The sequence below is a fragment of the Orussus abietinus genome, unplaced genomic scaffold (genome assembly GCF_000612105.2).
Source record: "Orussus abietinus isolate OABI.00-Male unplaced genomic scaffold, Oabi_2.0 scaffold109, whole genome shotgun sequence".
Taxonomy (NCBI): Eukaryota; Metazoa; Arthropoda; class Insecta; order Hymenoptera; family Orussidae; genus Orussus; species Orussus abietinus.
Window position 1 is genome coordinate 1 of NW_019395023.1, and position 13,795 is coordinate 13,795.

General features: G+C 41.0%; 4 protein-coding genes across 7 annotated transcripts; 3 read left to right on the top strand and 1 right to left on the bottom strand.

Annotated features, from left to right (window-relative positions):
* The first annotated feature begins 1,454 nt into the window (after window positions 1–1,454).
* Window positions 1,455–3,950, top strand: LOC105694889 (acylglycerol kinase, mitochondrial). Its single transcript, XM_012416017.2, has 8 exons — window positions 1,455–1,589; window positions 1,731–1,850; window positions 2,025–2,415; window positions 2,765–2,880; window positions 2,952–3,133; window positions 3,260–3,406; window positions 3,521–3,654; window positions 3,728–3,950. The coding sequence occupies exons 1-8, from the start codon at window positions 1,480–1,482 to the stop codon at window positions 3,824–3,826; spliced, it is 1,299 nt and encodes a 432-aa protein (XP_012271440.1). The 5' UTR covers window positions 1,455–1,479; the 3' UTR covers window positions 3,827–3,950.
* Window positions 3,842–7,307, bottom strand: LOC105694888 (protein lethal(2)denticleless). Of its 3 annotated transcripts, XM_012416014.2 has the most exons (8): window positions 7,258–7,307; window positions 7,023–7,098; window positions 6,421–6,665; window positions 5,816–6,225; window positions 5,488–5,693; window positions 5,195–5,397; window positions 4,808–5,021; window positions 3,842–4,707 (listed from the first exon to the last, which is right to left on the bottom strand). In XM_012416014.2, the coding sequence occupies exons 2-8, from the start codon at window positions 7,063–7,065 to the stop codon at window positions 4,064–4,066; spliced, it is 1,965 nt and encodes a 654-aa protein (XP_012271437.1). In that variant the 5' UTR covers window positions 7,066–7,098; window positions 7,258–7,307; the 3' UTR covers window positions 3,842–4,063. The 3 variants fall into 3 exon arrangements, with proteins under 3 accessions (XP_012271437.1, XP_012271436.1, XP_012271438.1); XM_012416013.2 differs by lacking the exon at window positions 7,258–7,307 and having other exon boundaries at window positions 7,023–7,244; XM_012416015.2 differs by lacking the exons at window positions 7,023–7,098; window positions 7,258–7,307 and adding an exon at window positions 6,843–6,919.
* Window positions 7,308–7,572: 265 nt separating this feature from the next.
* LOC105694771 (splicing factor U2af 38 kDa subunit) lies at window positions 7,573–8,994 on the top strand. Its single transcript, XM_012415722.2, has 5 exons — window positions 7,573–7,798; window positions 7,871–7,958; window positions 8,026–8,092; window positions 8,177–8,465; window positions 8,544–8,994. The coding sequence occupies exons 1-5, from the start codon at window positions 7,755–7,757 to the stop codon at window positions 8,779–8,781; spliced, it is 726 nt and encodes a 241-aa protein (XP_012271145.1). The 5' UTR covers window positions 7,573–7,754; the 3' UTR covers window positions 8,782–8,994.
* A 2,931-nt stretch (window positions 8,995–11,925) lies between these two features.
* On the top strand, window positions 11,926–13,131 carry LOC105694308 (protein aveugle). 2 transcript variants are annotated; one of them, XM_012414841.2, is made up of 4 exons: window positions 11,926–12,134; window positions 12,353–12,428; window positions 12,541–12,654; window positions 12,734–13,131. In XM_012414841.2, exons 2-4 carry the CDS (start codon window positions 12,390–12,392, stop codon window positions 12,908–12,910), a joined length of 330 nt encoding a protein of 109 aa, XP_012270264.1. In that variant the 5' UTR covers window positions 11,926–12,134; window positions 12,353–12,389; the 3' UTR covers window positions 12,911–13,131. The 2 variants fall into 2 exon arrangements, with proteins under 2 accessions (XP_012270264.1, XP_012270273.1); XM_012414850.1 differs by lacking the exon at window positions 12,353–12,428.
* The last annotated feature ends 664 nt before the right edge of the window (window positions 13,132–13,795 follow it).

The following is a 13,795-nucleotide window of genomic DNA, read 5'->3' on the forward strand; positions in this document are numbered from 1 at the left end:
AGATAAATATATTAGATTTTTGTCACGCCAAGTAATGTATAATTGAATACATTTTTTCTGGGTCAATTATACGAGATCGATGCACCGCGAAATATTCTTGACTTTGGTTAGGTTAGCAAGTCATTAGCTCTTGTATCACCGTCTCTTTCTCGCTTTCCCAATGGTTTCGTTTGTGCCTTCGTGTTCCCTTTCGGCTTTAGGTGGGCCACTTCGGAGAATCTGGAGACTTCCTGGTGATTCTTCAATGTTCCGTTTTACCTGTACTTTTGTGCCCCTTTGCAGGTTTAGGTGGATCACCTGGAAGCAGCCATTTTTGGTAAAATCATCATGAGCAGTTAATCGAAATCGAGCTTGCTGCAATTGTCGGTAGAAGGTGGTAAAATATGTAAAACGATGTTTATTAATTTTTTCGCGATGCGAACTGCGTCCACGGTAGCTTCATGGGGAAGATTGTTCCGTTTAAATTGACAGGTGGCAAGTGCATTAGCCATCTGCATCCTCGACCGGAGGTCACCCTACCCGTGAACAATCTCCCAACTCATCTCTCGTTTCGCCGCGGCATCCGGTCCCTTATCCATCGCGCCGGTCGCGAACGCCCCCTACCTGAACCGAGCCTGTCCGTGCGGGTACCGGAAGTCGGGACCCGAGGGGATCGACGGCGGACGTCATTTGGAAGCGAAACTTCCTTTTCCGTTTTCTCCTACGCCGCGTAGTTTTCGAGTTACGCCCCTCCAAAGAACCGACCAATCAAAGCGCAGCATTCTTATTTCCGCTGTATCGCCGGAATCACTGGTCGTAGAAAAAAACGGTAAAGGAAGTTTCGCCGTGGCGAACTTCCATGCGGCAGTTAACGGTGGTGACTTACCTACGCTTATCGACACTGCTTGCCTTTGATAGTAAGGGATAAACACTCCGGGCACTCTCTTTGACCTTACCCTTCGCGTACCTTATTTATTTTATTCGCAAATGTTATTACATACAGGCAAATACATGGCATAAGTTCAACGTGGGTGCTCGAGAGTTGAGTTATGCTTTATGTACAATTTTTTTAAGCCACGGAAATTAATGAAAAAATAATGAATGTTTTCTAGGGAACACGTAAAACCTACATAGAAGGAGATACCCAACGCATAGCTCCCGTAGTCGGTATAACGTCAGGTGTAACGTACGTGTCGCGAATTCAAATTCTGAAGGAAGGGCAGGGAGGTACGGTTTTTTACGCAAATTTCTTTCCTCGCGTTTTACGGTTCATAGCAATCGCACAAAATACATTTCAGGTATGTAATATTTCATTACGGGTAATCCACGAATAATCCACTCGTGATTGGACGACATCACCGGCCCGATAATGGATCGACCAATCACCGTCCTTTATCGGGCCGGTAACGTCGTCCAATCACGGAGTCGGTCACGGCCGGGGATTGCGGCCCGGCCGGCGGATCGTCAGTTGCCCAGCAATAACCTACCAACGAGTGAACGATGGGGAAGATTATTCAATTCTTAAAAGTTATAAGAAATAATTGGAAGAAGTCTGTAATTGGTACGGTTGCTTTCAGTTACGGGGTATCTTATGGGAATGGACGTTATGAGTAAGCGAATACAATTTTCTAAACGAAATTTATTTATCATATGGTACTCTATAAATTACCAACGTATTCATTACAACATGTTACGCATTAAATATTACTGTGTGAAATGATTTTTTTTTTTACACGGTGTTCTTGTCATAGAATCGAGCAACTACTAACCCAGTATTGCGAGGAAGCTATCCGGTTTGGAGATGATTCCTTGCCTTCGACAGCAAATCCTCGACACGTGACTGTAATTTTAAACCCGGCAGCGAATGGAAGGTTATAATAGCATGGTTTAAAGATGATTTAAGTGGCATATCAGTATAAATTTAGAATTCACTTTAGAGAAACTTCTCCATTAATTTGGATGAAAAAAAATGAATGATTACATATTTCCCAATTTATCATATCGTTTAAATTATTTCATATAATTGTTTATTTGTTATGACCCAGGAAAGCAAAGAAAGAATTTGAAAAGTATTGCGAGCCTTTATTACATCTCGCTGGAATAGCAGTAACCATACTACAAACTGAATCGGAAGGGCAAGCACGATCATTAATTGAGAATTTAAATACAAATACAGATGCAATTGTTGTAGCAGGAGGAGACGGGACGTTACTGGATGTTGTTACTGGTATATTCAGAAAGTATGAAGGTGACGTTTCATCTGTAAAACATTGTCCGATAGGAATTCTTCCTTTGGGTCGAAAGAACAGAACTGCCGATTCCCTGTTTCATGGGGACGATGATAATACCAAAGTCCAAGAAATGATAGAAGCTACTATGTCAATAATCAAAGGACACACTCAGTTAGTTGATGCTGTCGAAATTCAACCTCTTGAAGTAAGTCTTTCATTCTTTCTGTTATTTTACCTTTCTGCGTTAAGAGAAATTACAAAAAAATGTAAGGTGAGGATATTGCATTGCAGTCTGTCATTTGACACCAGAATACCATAATAGGTTTTTTTTTTATTTTAACCACCCCAGAAATGTAACGTTCTTTATTAGATAAAGTGCATTGATAATAATGAAAGTAACATTATCAGATTATTATTAGGAAGTAAAGCTTTTATAAGACCGTTGAAACACTGGTCATTAAACTTGATCAAATCTAATTACATGGGTTCTCTCATAGAAAATATAATTTTTGGATGATAATTGTCAAATTTAAATCGGTTACTATATATCACAGAAAGATCTTGATAATCCCATGAAGCCAATTTATGCTGTTGGAGCTGTAGAATGGGGAGTGTGGCAAGATGCTACGGCTCGTATCGATAAATATTGGTACTGGGGAATGCTGAGAAGGTGACTGAAAGGTGGTCTTCAAATTAAGCATTATAATAAATTAAGTGATCTTCAACCATTTCTATTTTCAGTTATGTAACGTACGTGTTCAGTGGATTTAAAGAAAACTTAAATTGGGACTGCTCTGGTACGCTGTGTTACACGGAGCCATGCAAAGGATGCTCGCGTTGTTACCCCGATCAATTCTCTCAAACAGGACGGTTAGGGAGAAGGTGGTGGCATGCGTTTTTAAAAAAACCGGAAACAAATACTGGTACATCTTTTATGTCAACGAACTCGATTGACAGTAGCAAATGTTATGACCAGTATTTTCTTTGCTTCGAGTAATGTCCGTGATTGTTGACTTTAAAGGTTCCCGATTGATTAATCTTTGTTCCAGATCCTGTGATAGACTACAGTAAGATAACGAATGAAAAATGCGGCATACTCCACGACTTACAGATATCTGCTTCAGAAGTGCATTTTTTTACAAGGACAACTACCCGTTCAAAGCAAACGGATACTCCGGCGATAAAAGTGGAAATTGGTAGACATTTATGCTTAATTACATATTTAATACAGTTGATCATATAATCCTTCAAAATCGTAGTGAACGATCATTTAAAGCTAATGCGTGCATTTTTATTTTAAACAAAAAAAGGGCCCAAAGACGTGAGTTATCTGTCTTTCGTTGTCGAAGGATGGAGAAGAATCAAGGGAAACAAAACCCTGATTAGTGATACCTTTATGGCAAAAGACATTGAACTTCATCCTAAGAAAGATCCAAAGTACCCCGTAAGTGTGAATTCTCGTGGAACTGGGTTTTTTCTTAAGCAATTTTTCGCATTAACCAGACTTTTTTGTACAGGATAAGGAACAGTCTTTCTACATTGATAACGAAGAATTCGATTTAAAACCGATTAAAATCCGACTGCTACCACAGTCTGTGAAACTGTTTTCTAATTAACCCATGAACCAATATAATAAGCAATCTAGATTTTAGTCGTGCATAAAACAAAAGTTTTATATCTACGTCTTATTTTGTATTCGTAGTTTAACGAAAAAGAAAAAATAATTTAACTTAAACGTTACCAATTCCCGTTATATCTCAAAGTTAACTATTTACTGGATCGCGTCTGAATTGGTAAGCCAGGTACGTAGGTTCCCAAATTTCACTTATTATATATAATACATTGACCGTCTTCTAGGATGAGATTGCACTGGTGTTTCCTGGACACAGATTTTTTTCGTTGTCCTTTTCAGAGATCCTGAAAAAATTAAGCAACGAAACGGATGGGCTCTTCGCAATTTTACGTGGTTCACTGGACCTGGATCTTGACCTCGTCATCCTTCGTACTGGGGTTACGTGTACTTTGGGACTCGTAGATTTTTCTACTATCGACCTGACGGATTTCTGCTCATACCTTTCCATCCTCATTTTTGTCAACCAGTCAATGTTCTCTTTACTCTTTCGAGGTGAAATTTCAAGTAAATGAGGTGCCGTGCCGTCTATGACGAAATTGGGCAAATTCGACGTGGGTGAATAAGACGTCTGCTCGGAAGTTAATACTCTTGATGAACTTGGAGTTTGACTGTCGGACTCGTAACTTCCAAATGACCCAACTTTGCCATCAGTGACTGCACTGAATAATCGTCGGGCTCCCCGGTTCTCCAAGGTAGGACGTTTAGTTTTCTGTTCTTGATTTTCTTTAATAGGAGACAAAACGGACTTGACTTTCCTACAATCATCTAACATCATCTGGGAGTAATTCCTTTTCGAGGAGCTACTTGTGTTATCGGACTTGGAGTTAAATGCCATCACTGAGCTGGACGTATTAGGTGTGCCACCTAAGATAAAAAATCGATTGTTAAACGAACAAAGAGTAGATATTTTACAGTGTATACAGTTACATAATTAAAAACAGCAATTGTTTTGATATTCTGTTACCAGGAGTTGTGTCGGTGTCTGGTGTATGCTCTTGATAAATCCTGCGATGAGACACCGTTGGGGTTGTTTCTAGACCTAGCTGTTGTGCAACTGCATCGTGCATCCATACAGCCTTTGCTGCACCTTGTATTTGGTCTTCTGAGTCATCGTCGGTTTTATATTCGGGCCCGATTCTCCAGATTATGTGACATGAATCGTCTGAACAAGTTACGATCTACAATAAAAAATTCCTGTTATAAAAATTCATTTTCGAGATATAATAATAATGCATTTTATGTTGTAATTGATTTCAATTCAACTTCTGTTTATCCAAATATGATCTTTATTGATCCGATTGCAAAAGAAAATGCGTTTCGGTACTACCGCTGATTGGAAATGTCACCTCACCTTGACATCTCCGACACTACACCAAGCGATACAAGTTACTTCTTCCGTGTGTCCATATAGTTTGACCATTGGTCCACCGGGTCGATCGGTACGCCAGATGTAGGCATGTTCATCGCTCGACCCACTCGCAAGGTAGCGACCGTCAGGACTTAGACACGTTTTTACATAAAATGTAGAATTTTTATGTCCATAGAACTCTGCCACTGCTCACGATAAAGCAGAAAACATCATGCCATATAACCGTATAGATATGCGTCTTTGTGTACGACTCTTTATTACTTATTCGTTCTTACCTGGTATCGAACTATACGATGCTATATTATATGCATACACAATGTTATCCATACAATTAGCATATAGAATAAGTCTTGCTGGACAAATCAGTAGCGATGTGAAACCATTCCTTGTACTTCCACCACAATAGCTTATAGTGTGTTTTGCTACAGGTTCTCTCTTATATGCTGTGTAATTCTTTCTGATATCCCATACTTTTATCAAACTATGAAAATGGAAAAAAACGATAAAGTCAGTCGCAACCATGCTAATTCAGGCCTACTAATCGGAACATAACTTTATATATACTGTTTCCAGCTAATTGATTGTAACAAAAGAGTATCTTACCCATCTCCAGCAGCACAAGATACAAGCGTAAAATCATCTTGAAATGCAAGGCCTGTAATACTTTGTGCTCGAGAAGATTGAGTTAGACCTCTGCGCTGCTTCAATCCTCTGGCTGATCTCACACTGTGTGCATTTGCGATAGTATTATCTGGTTTAGGTTGATTGTTATGATTAGCCCTGATGTCCCATATCATAATTGCACCGTCTCTAGCACCTGTCGCGAAGACGGCTTTATCTTCATAACGAAACACGGCTGTTTTCACGCTTCGTGTGTGGCCATGAAAATGACCTATCTCTGTTATCGCAGAACCGGTAACGTCCCATAACCTTGCCGTGTGATCTCCTGAAGCTGTGACTAGTTTTGATTCCCCTGGCATCCAAGTGATATCAAATATGGCGTTACAGTGTGCCTAAGGAGTTCGATTCAATTTTAGACATTACATCCCACTTTTTCACCCTATGAGCGCATTAGGAATTTATATAAATTTCAATGATAAGCTCAAAGTGACATACTTAAAATAATCACTTTTGTCAAACCATCGAAAAGAAATCAACAAAGTAAACAAGAGAATAAAATATGGATGAGAATAAAATCAATCTTGTACTTGAGTTCCTTTCAAAGGGCAATGCATCTGTCTGTTAACAGCGGTGTTTTGAAGTGCAACTTTTCCATCTTCATTGGCTAACGCAAGTATGTGTTCCTGACCAGGAACACTGGAAAATCTACACACGAAGATGGGTGGCTCAGGATTGTAATCAGGAGCATTAGTATTTGGTGAAATTCCACAGTAAATATCATCTCGGTAACACTTCAGTCGATATAGAGCAAAGTCGTAATCACCAAATGATTCTGAAACATATGGCAAATACCTAAAAAAACTGTAATATATCGTGATGTTTCTTTCAAAAAAGAAGCATATGCTATTTCTAGCATTCTTCATCATGACATACAATGTACTACAGCATACCGCAGAAACGTAAAACTCTCTATAGTGCTAAACTATGTTATGATAAAAAAAGGCCATACCTAATTCCTTTTTATACATAGCCCCGAATAATGATCTTTTATAAAAGAACTCATGTTAGAATCAATAACATTCATAAATAATCGAATATCGCTCGGTGAAATACACAGCATGGACAACAATTCGGGACAAAGGACTGTTTTGCCAACAGAAAATTTTGAGAAATAAGTACTCTTACTCACTCAAGCCTTCTTGACGCCTTAGAAGAGAACGTACGACGCTCATAGTGTACTGACACAAAACAGAGTCAACTTGTACCTTCAATAATATCACAATGTTAAACAATATTTATATTCATAGCATGGCATTACGCGGGAAATCGTTCATTCCTGTCATTTTTCCCGCAAACGACTATTGTTGCAGGCAGATTTTCATTAGGATTCGAAAGCATTGGAAAGCATAGATGTACACACATACACAAATCAGACAATATAGGCACCCCGAACCTTTGACCTATGGTGAACCTATGGACTGCTAGCAACCAACTGCACATCAGTTGCGATGATCCGTCATGCATTGCGGGGTAAGCCCCATGTGGAATCATTTGAAAGGGATTCTCAGAGTTGGGAGCAGAGATGAGTTGAATCCAACTCATCTCTGGTTGAATTCCTGAGTTAGACCGCCATTGGGTAAGTGCATCAGCCGCCCGCATTCTCCACCGAGGGCAACACAGAACTATCACAAGACCCTGCCCGTGAACAATCTCCCAACTCATCTCTGCTGTCCACTAGGTCTAGTATGTACCAGTCTAGTACGGCACACCATGCCGGGCGACCATTTTGTAATTAGCTCTTCGGCGTTTGATCGCGTCGCGTACTTGTTTTTGTGGTGCGAATAGTTCAAAAAGGAGTATTAGTTTCGAATATAGTTTTCGAAATCACAAAGCGTCACAGAGCAAGGTTTTGTCGACGATCATGGCTGAATATTTAGCCTCGATCTTCGGCACAGAAAAAGACAAGTAAGATGGTTTTCACGTAAACCATGACCTAACCTGTGGCAGTGCCGTTTTAACTACTTTTATCGCTTTTAGGGTGAATTGTTCCTTTTACTTCAAAATTGGAGCGTGTCGCCACGGGGATCGATGCTCACGTATTCACAATAAACCCACCTTCAGCCAGGTAAATATTTTTCAGTTTCACCTTTGGAGAAAGGAAAAACAGTGAGCAATGAGTATTTAATTTTCAGACTTGTTTGTTACAAAATCTCTACGTGAACCCCCAGAACTCAGCCAAGAGTGCAGATGGTTCTCATCGTAAGTAGACACAATTACTAGTTAACGTTGCATCGAGGTTTCTTAAAACAAATTCTTTATAAAACGTTAATACCTATCTTTCAGTTGTTGCTAATGTTTCCGACGAGGAGATGCAGGAGCATTACGACAACTTCTTTGAAGATGTATTTGTCGAATGTGAAGATAAATATGGGGAAATTGAGGAAATGAACGTATGCGACAATCTGGGTGACCATTTGGTAGGGAATGTTTACATCAAATTTCGCAGAGAAGAGGATGCTGAAAAAGCTGTCAAGGATTTAAATAATCGGTGGTTCGGAGGAAGGCCCGTGTATGCAGAATTATCACCAGTCACTGATTTTAGAGAAGCTTGTTGTCGGCAATATGAAATGGGGTATGCACTTGATTTTATATAAAAAGAAATGTAAAGTCTTAAACTGCTTTAACTTAAATCAGTGGTTTTAATTTTCAGAGAATGTACTCGCTCTGGGTTCTGCAATTTTATGCACTTGAAGCCTATTTCACGAGAGCTCCGTCGATATCTGTACAGCCGCAAAAAGGGTGGTAAAGGACGATCTAGGTCTCGATCCAGGTCACGTGGTCGAGACCGCAAGCGCAGATCTCGATCCAGGGAAAGAAGATCTCGCTCCAAGGATCGTCGCAAGGGCAGAGAAGATAAAGGCAGGGATGGTCGTTCTGGGAGATATTGAAACATGACTACGAGGATGATAATCCTTCAAATATTTTCATTACAACTCTTATTTCATGGTCTAGTAAATTACCGAATTGGATCGAGTGTGTAAGTTTTGAATAACATAAATGTAAAATTAATAAACATAGTATATATTGGATATTAAAGTTCATATTCGATAGGTATATCTGTATTCAAATACCGTAATAGTAAACAAAAAGCATAACGTTCACCATGAAAATCTACCACATATTCCATCGTGACGTTTTTCCATACATTGTAAAATCGTTTAGTTTTATTAGGAATCTTTGTTTTGAAGTTTTTGCATCTAAGTTGTAGTTTTGTAAGGACAGGATAATAAAATAATAAATACTTTCCACGATCGACATTAAAAGTAAGTGAAGCGACGATGGTATTTCGACTGAAGGAAAAATTAACACGACAGCAATGATGCTGACAGGTTAGGTTAGATTCATGCAAGTTAGTTGAATCTAACTGAACGTTGCAATGAACAATCCTTAACATTTCAACATCTCACGTTCTCGCGATTCGTGTAGTCGCTGTCTATCAGAGATGAGTTGGGAGATTGCTCACGGGCAGGATCGTGCGACCGCATTCTGTGCTGCCCTCTGCTTTCGTACGTTAGCTTTCACCGTGTTTTGCCCCCAAGGGCAGCGCAACGAATTTCTCATAGGAGCTCGCGCACTCGCGATGGCGGTACCATTTGCCAGTCGCCCCGTTGGCGGCTCACGTACTCGTGATGGTAATACCATACGACAGTTGACGGTGGTGGCTTACCTACACTTATCGACATTGCTCGCTCTTGATGGTAAGGGAAGAACACTCGTGACGCTCCATTTGACTTTATCTAGTTATCTACTACTATTAAGTACATTGTTGCCACGAAGTCGACGTTATGCGNAGTGCCGCAGAGTGCTGGAGAGTGCTGTAGAGTCCCGTAGTGTCCCGCAGAGTCCCGTAGAGTCCCAAAGAGTGCACATAGAGTGCCCGTAGTGTTCTGTAGAGTGCCGTGGAGTGCCGTAGAGTCACGTTCACGTGACTCCCGTGACTCCCGTGATGTCGCGTGACTCCCGTGTTGCGTTGAAGTCGCGTGAAGTCGCGTGAAGTCGTGTGAAGTCGCGTGAAGTCGTCGCATGTAGTCGTGTGAAGTAGCGTGAAGTCGCATGAAGTCGCGTTGAAGTCGCGTGAAGTCGTGTTGAAGTCACGTGAAGTTGCGTTGAAGTCGCGCGAAGTCGCGTTAAAGTCGCGCGAAGTCGCGTTGAAGTCGCGTGGTCGCGTGAAGTCGCGTGAAATCGTGTGAAGTCGTCGCGTGAAGTCGTGTGAAGTAGCGTGAAGTCGCGTGAAGTCGCGTGAAGTCGTGTGAAGTCGTCGTGTGAAGTCGCGTGAAGTCGTGTTGAAGTCACGCGAAGTTGCGTTGAAGTCGCGCGAAGTCGCGTTAAAGTCGCGTTGAAGTCGCGTTGAAGTCGCGTGAAGTCGCGTGAAGTCGCGTGAAATCGCGTGAAGTCGCGTGAAGTCGTGTGAAATCGCGTGAAGTCGCGTGAAGTCGTCGCGTGAAGTCGTGTGAAATCGCGTGAAGTTGCGTGAAGTCGTCGCGTGAAGTCGTGTGAAGTAGCGTGAAGTCGCGTGAAGTCGTCGCATGAAGTCGTGTGAAGTAGCGTGAAGTCGCGTGAAGTCGTGTTGAAGTCACGTGAAGTTGCGAGGAAGTCGCGCGAAGTCGCGCGAAGTCGCGTGAAGTCGCGTTGAAGTCGCGTTGAAGTCGCGTTGAAGTCGCGTGGTCGCGTGAAGTAGTGTGAAATCGTGTGAAGTCGCGTGAAGTCGTCGCGTGAAGTCGTATGAAGTCGTGTGAAGTCGTGTGAAGTAGCGTGAAGTCGCGTGGTCGTCGCGTGAAGTCGCGTTGAAGTCGCGTTGAAGGCGCGTGAAGTCGCGTGACTTCAACAGGCACTCTACGGGTCTCTACGGGAATCTACGGGACTCTACAGGACTCTACGGGACGCTAGAGCACTCTACGAGACTCTACGGGACGCTACAGCACTCTACGAGACTCTACGGGACTCTACGGGACTCTACGGGACTCTACGGGACTCTACGGGACTCTACGGGACTCTACGGGACACTACGGGACTCTACGGGACTCTACGGGACGCTACGGAACTCTACGGAACTCTACGGGACTCTACGGGACTCTACGGGACTCTACGGGACTCTACGGGACGCTACGGAACTCTACGGGACTCTACGGGACTATGCGGGACTATACGGGACTATACGGGACTCTACGGGACACTACGGGACACTACGGGACACTACGGGACTCTACGGGACTCTACGGGACTATACGGGACTCTACGGGACACTACGGGACACTACGGGACTCTACGGGACTCTACGGCACTCGATAACGCTCAAAAACACTCGAAAAATGGTCGATAACGGTCGAAAACGCTCCGAAACGGTCGAAGAACGCTCGATAACGCTAGTAGGTAAATGTAAAAATCATACGCGAAATAGCTCGGCTTATATCCGCGGCTAGGGAGGATTTTTCGCTGCATTCGGCTCTCACGCATACTCGTTATGAGTGTAGCGCCGAACGCACTCATGTTCAACGCCATGCCCCGTTGCTTGACGCTTGGCTGGTTGGGACGCGCGAAGATTTCTAGGAACGATCGCACTCGTACAGATTCGCTGCATGCGAGTTCCGTACGTGACATCCACGCGTGCCCCAAAGCTCCGTGTCACGTCGACTTCGGAGCAACAATGTATTTAGAGTAAAGAGGGCGCCACGAGTTTTCTTCCCTTACCATCAAAAGCGTGCAGTTCGGTAAGCGTAGGTAAGCCACCACCGTCAACTGCCGCATGGTTTTACCGTCACGGGTACGTGAGCCGCCAACTATGACTGTTAGATGGCACCGCCATCGCGAGTGCGCGATCCCCTACCAGTAATTCTTTGCGCCGCCCTTGGGGGGCAAAAAACAGTGAAAGCTGACGTACGAAACCAGAGGGCAGCACAGGATGCGATCGCACGATCCTGCCCGTGAGCAATCTCCCAACTCATCTCTGCTGCTAGGCGTCTAATAGTCTTAGTATATGGACGCTAGGTGGTAGCTGCTTGGCAATATGAAAACAAACCCGCGAAATGGGCACTCTTTATTATTTCCTGGTATATGGATCAGTACTCAAGCTGTTTGTGCTGTTTTGTGCTGTTTTGCGCACTCTTGCAATTTGACCGTTTTTGCAACTTCAACTTTTAAAAGCCGTTAAGTTTCAAATTATTTAAACATCGATTCCCAATTAAACACTTCGAACTCATGCAACAAAAAATAATTCTAATAATTATGACAAATGAATAATCCGGTAAGTTGCGATATCAACTAGATACATATTCTTCGTGTTTGTTTGTACATAATGTTTATAAAATCCTATATGTCAGAAGAATGTGTGTACGTATATGCAAATTAGTGTAATGTGTCATGTTTATATTGTAAAATACGTTTATATTGACTACCTAATGTCTTCGTTGGATGAATGTTTTAATTTTTTATGTGATCTTACCTTAATTTTTATTACAACAGTGATCCTTGTAAACTCGCATGCGTCTCTATCAGCACGATGGTAGAAGAGGTCATTAGTCCCTTTAATAAACCAAAGGTATGGAATTAATCCATCAAGTATTTGTTTATAATCTTGTAATCATTCATTGAAGTTGTCCCATTAACTAATGAGTCAAAAAATTGTTATTATCTGTAATGTTCTTTTTTAGAGTAAAACAGCGAGGCCTAGACCAGTTTATTTGTGGAATGTACTCGATGTTCAGAAATGGCTGCGCCGACATTGCAGTGACTATTATCAATTATATCATGAGAAATTTTTATATGCAAGTATCTGCTTTTAAATTAATGTAAGGTATTTCATTAAAAGAATGATTGGAAATTTATGTAAGAATTACGTTTCAGCACGATATTACTGGAAGAGCACTTCTAAGAATAAATGAGAACATCCTTTTAAGACTCGGAATTGATAACGAAGAGCATCGAATGGATATATGGAGAGAAATTATGAAGTTACACTTGAAAACTGATATTTTAGAAATTAGAGATATCGAACGACGTAACAATACCAACTACGAATGATACAATATGGAATATCTCATTTTTGTATATTACCAAGTCATGGTTTAATTGCTTTTCCAAGCATTTTCAATTCATAACATGATACTACTACTAAGATAACAGATAATGCAATAATTTTATAAATTAATTTTTTAGACAGTAGTATAACGGTTAGATTACCCAAATGAATCACTTGTACAATAAAATGAAATAAATAAGCTTTTAATGTAAATACCACAGTATTAAATGAATTTGAATCACATGTTTTGTTTATTAAGTCAGTGTATTACATGGATCACAGAATTGTCGTATAGTAAATAAATTACTAAGGACATGGTTCAAAAGTGTGTAGGTCGCTACTTCACTGGTAATCAAATTCATTTCTTAATTCGTTTGTCCTTCAACTTATAGTTTATTACATTGTGTTTATCAGCCATTGCAGGTTTATAAATGCAAATGCTGAATATACTTGAATCTTACTTTAAAATTCAGAATTTCCTGTAAGTCAATTTATGTAATTTCGTACAGAATATTTTTGTTTCTAAATTTCAGTTTCTTTTATTACCATCATTTTTCGTAACTTCCCCATTCAGGTATTTATATTCATAGCGTTAGAGTATTTCTCTTTTTAATGTACTTAAAGCTTAAACAATGGACACTGTAGACCTCGACACTTGTACAGATATTGCACGCGTGTATTTATAAATTCGATAAAAGATTATCGATGCGATCATTTTTTCTAAGATACTTCATTTTTTTATTCAATCCTAATTTACATGTGCGCAGGATGTATTTAAGGATTGCATGCTCACATCTTTATCGAAAGTAATTTATCTTATATGTAAAATCCCATGCAACGAGGAAAGTATCATGTGTGCAATGTCGAAACATATTCTTTTGTCGTTT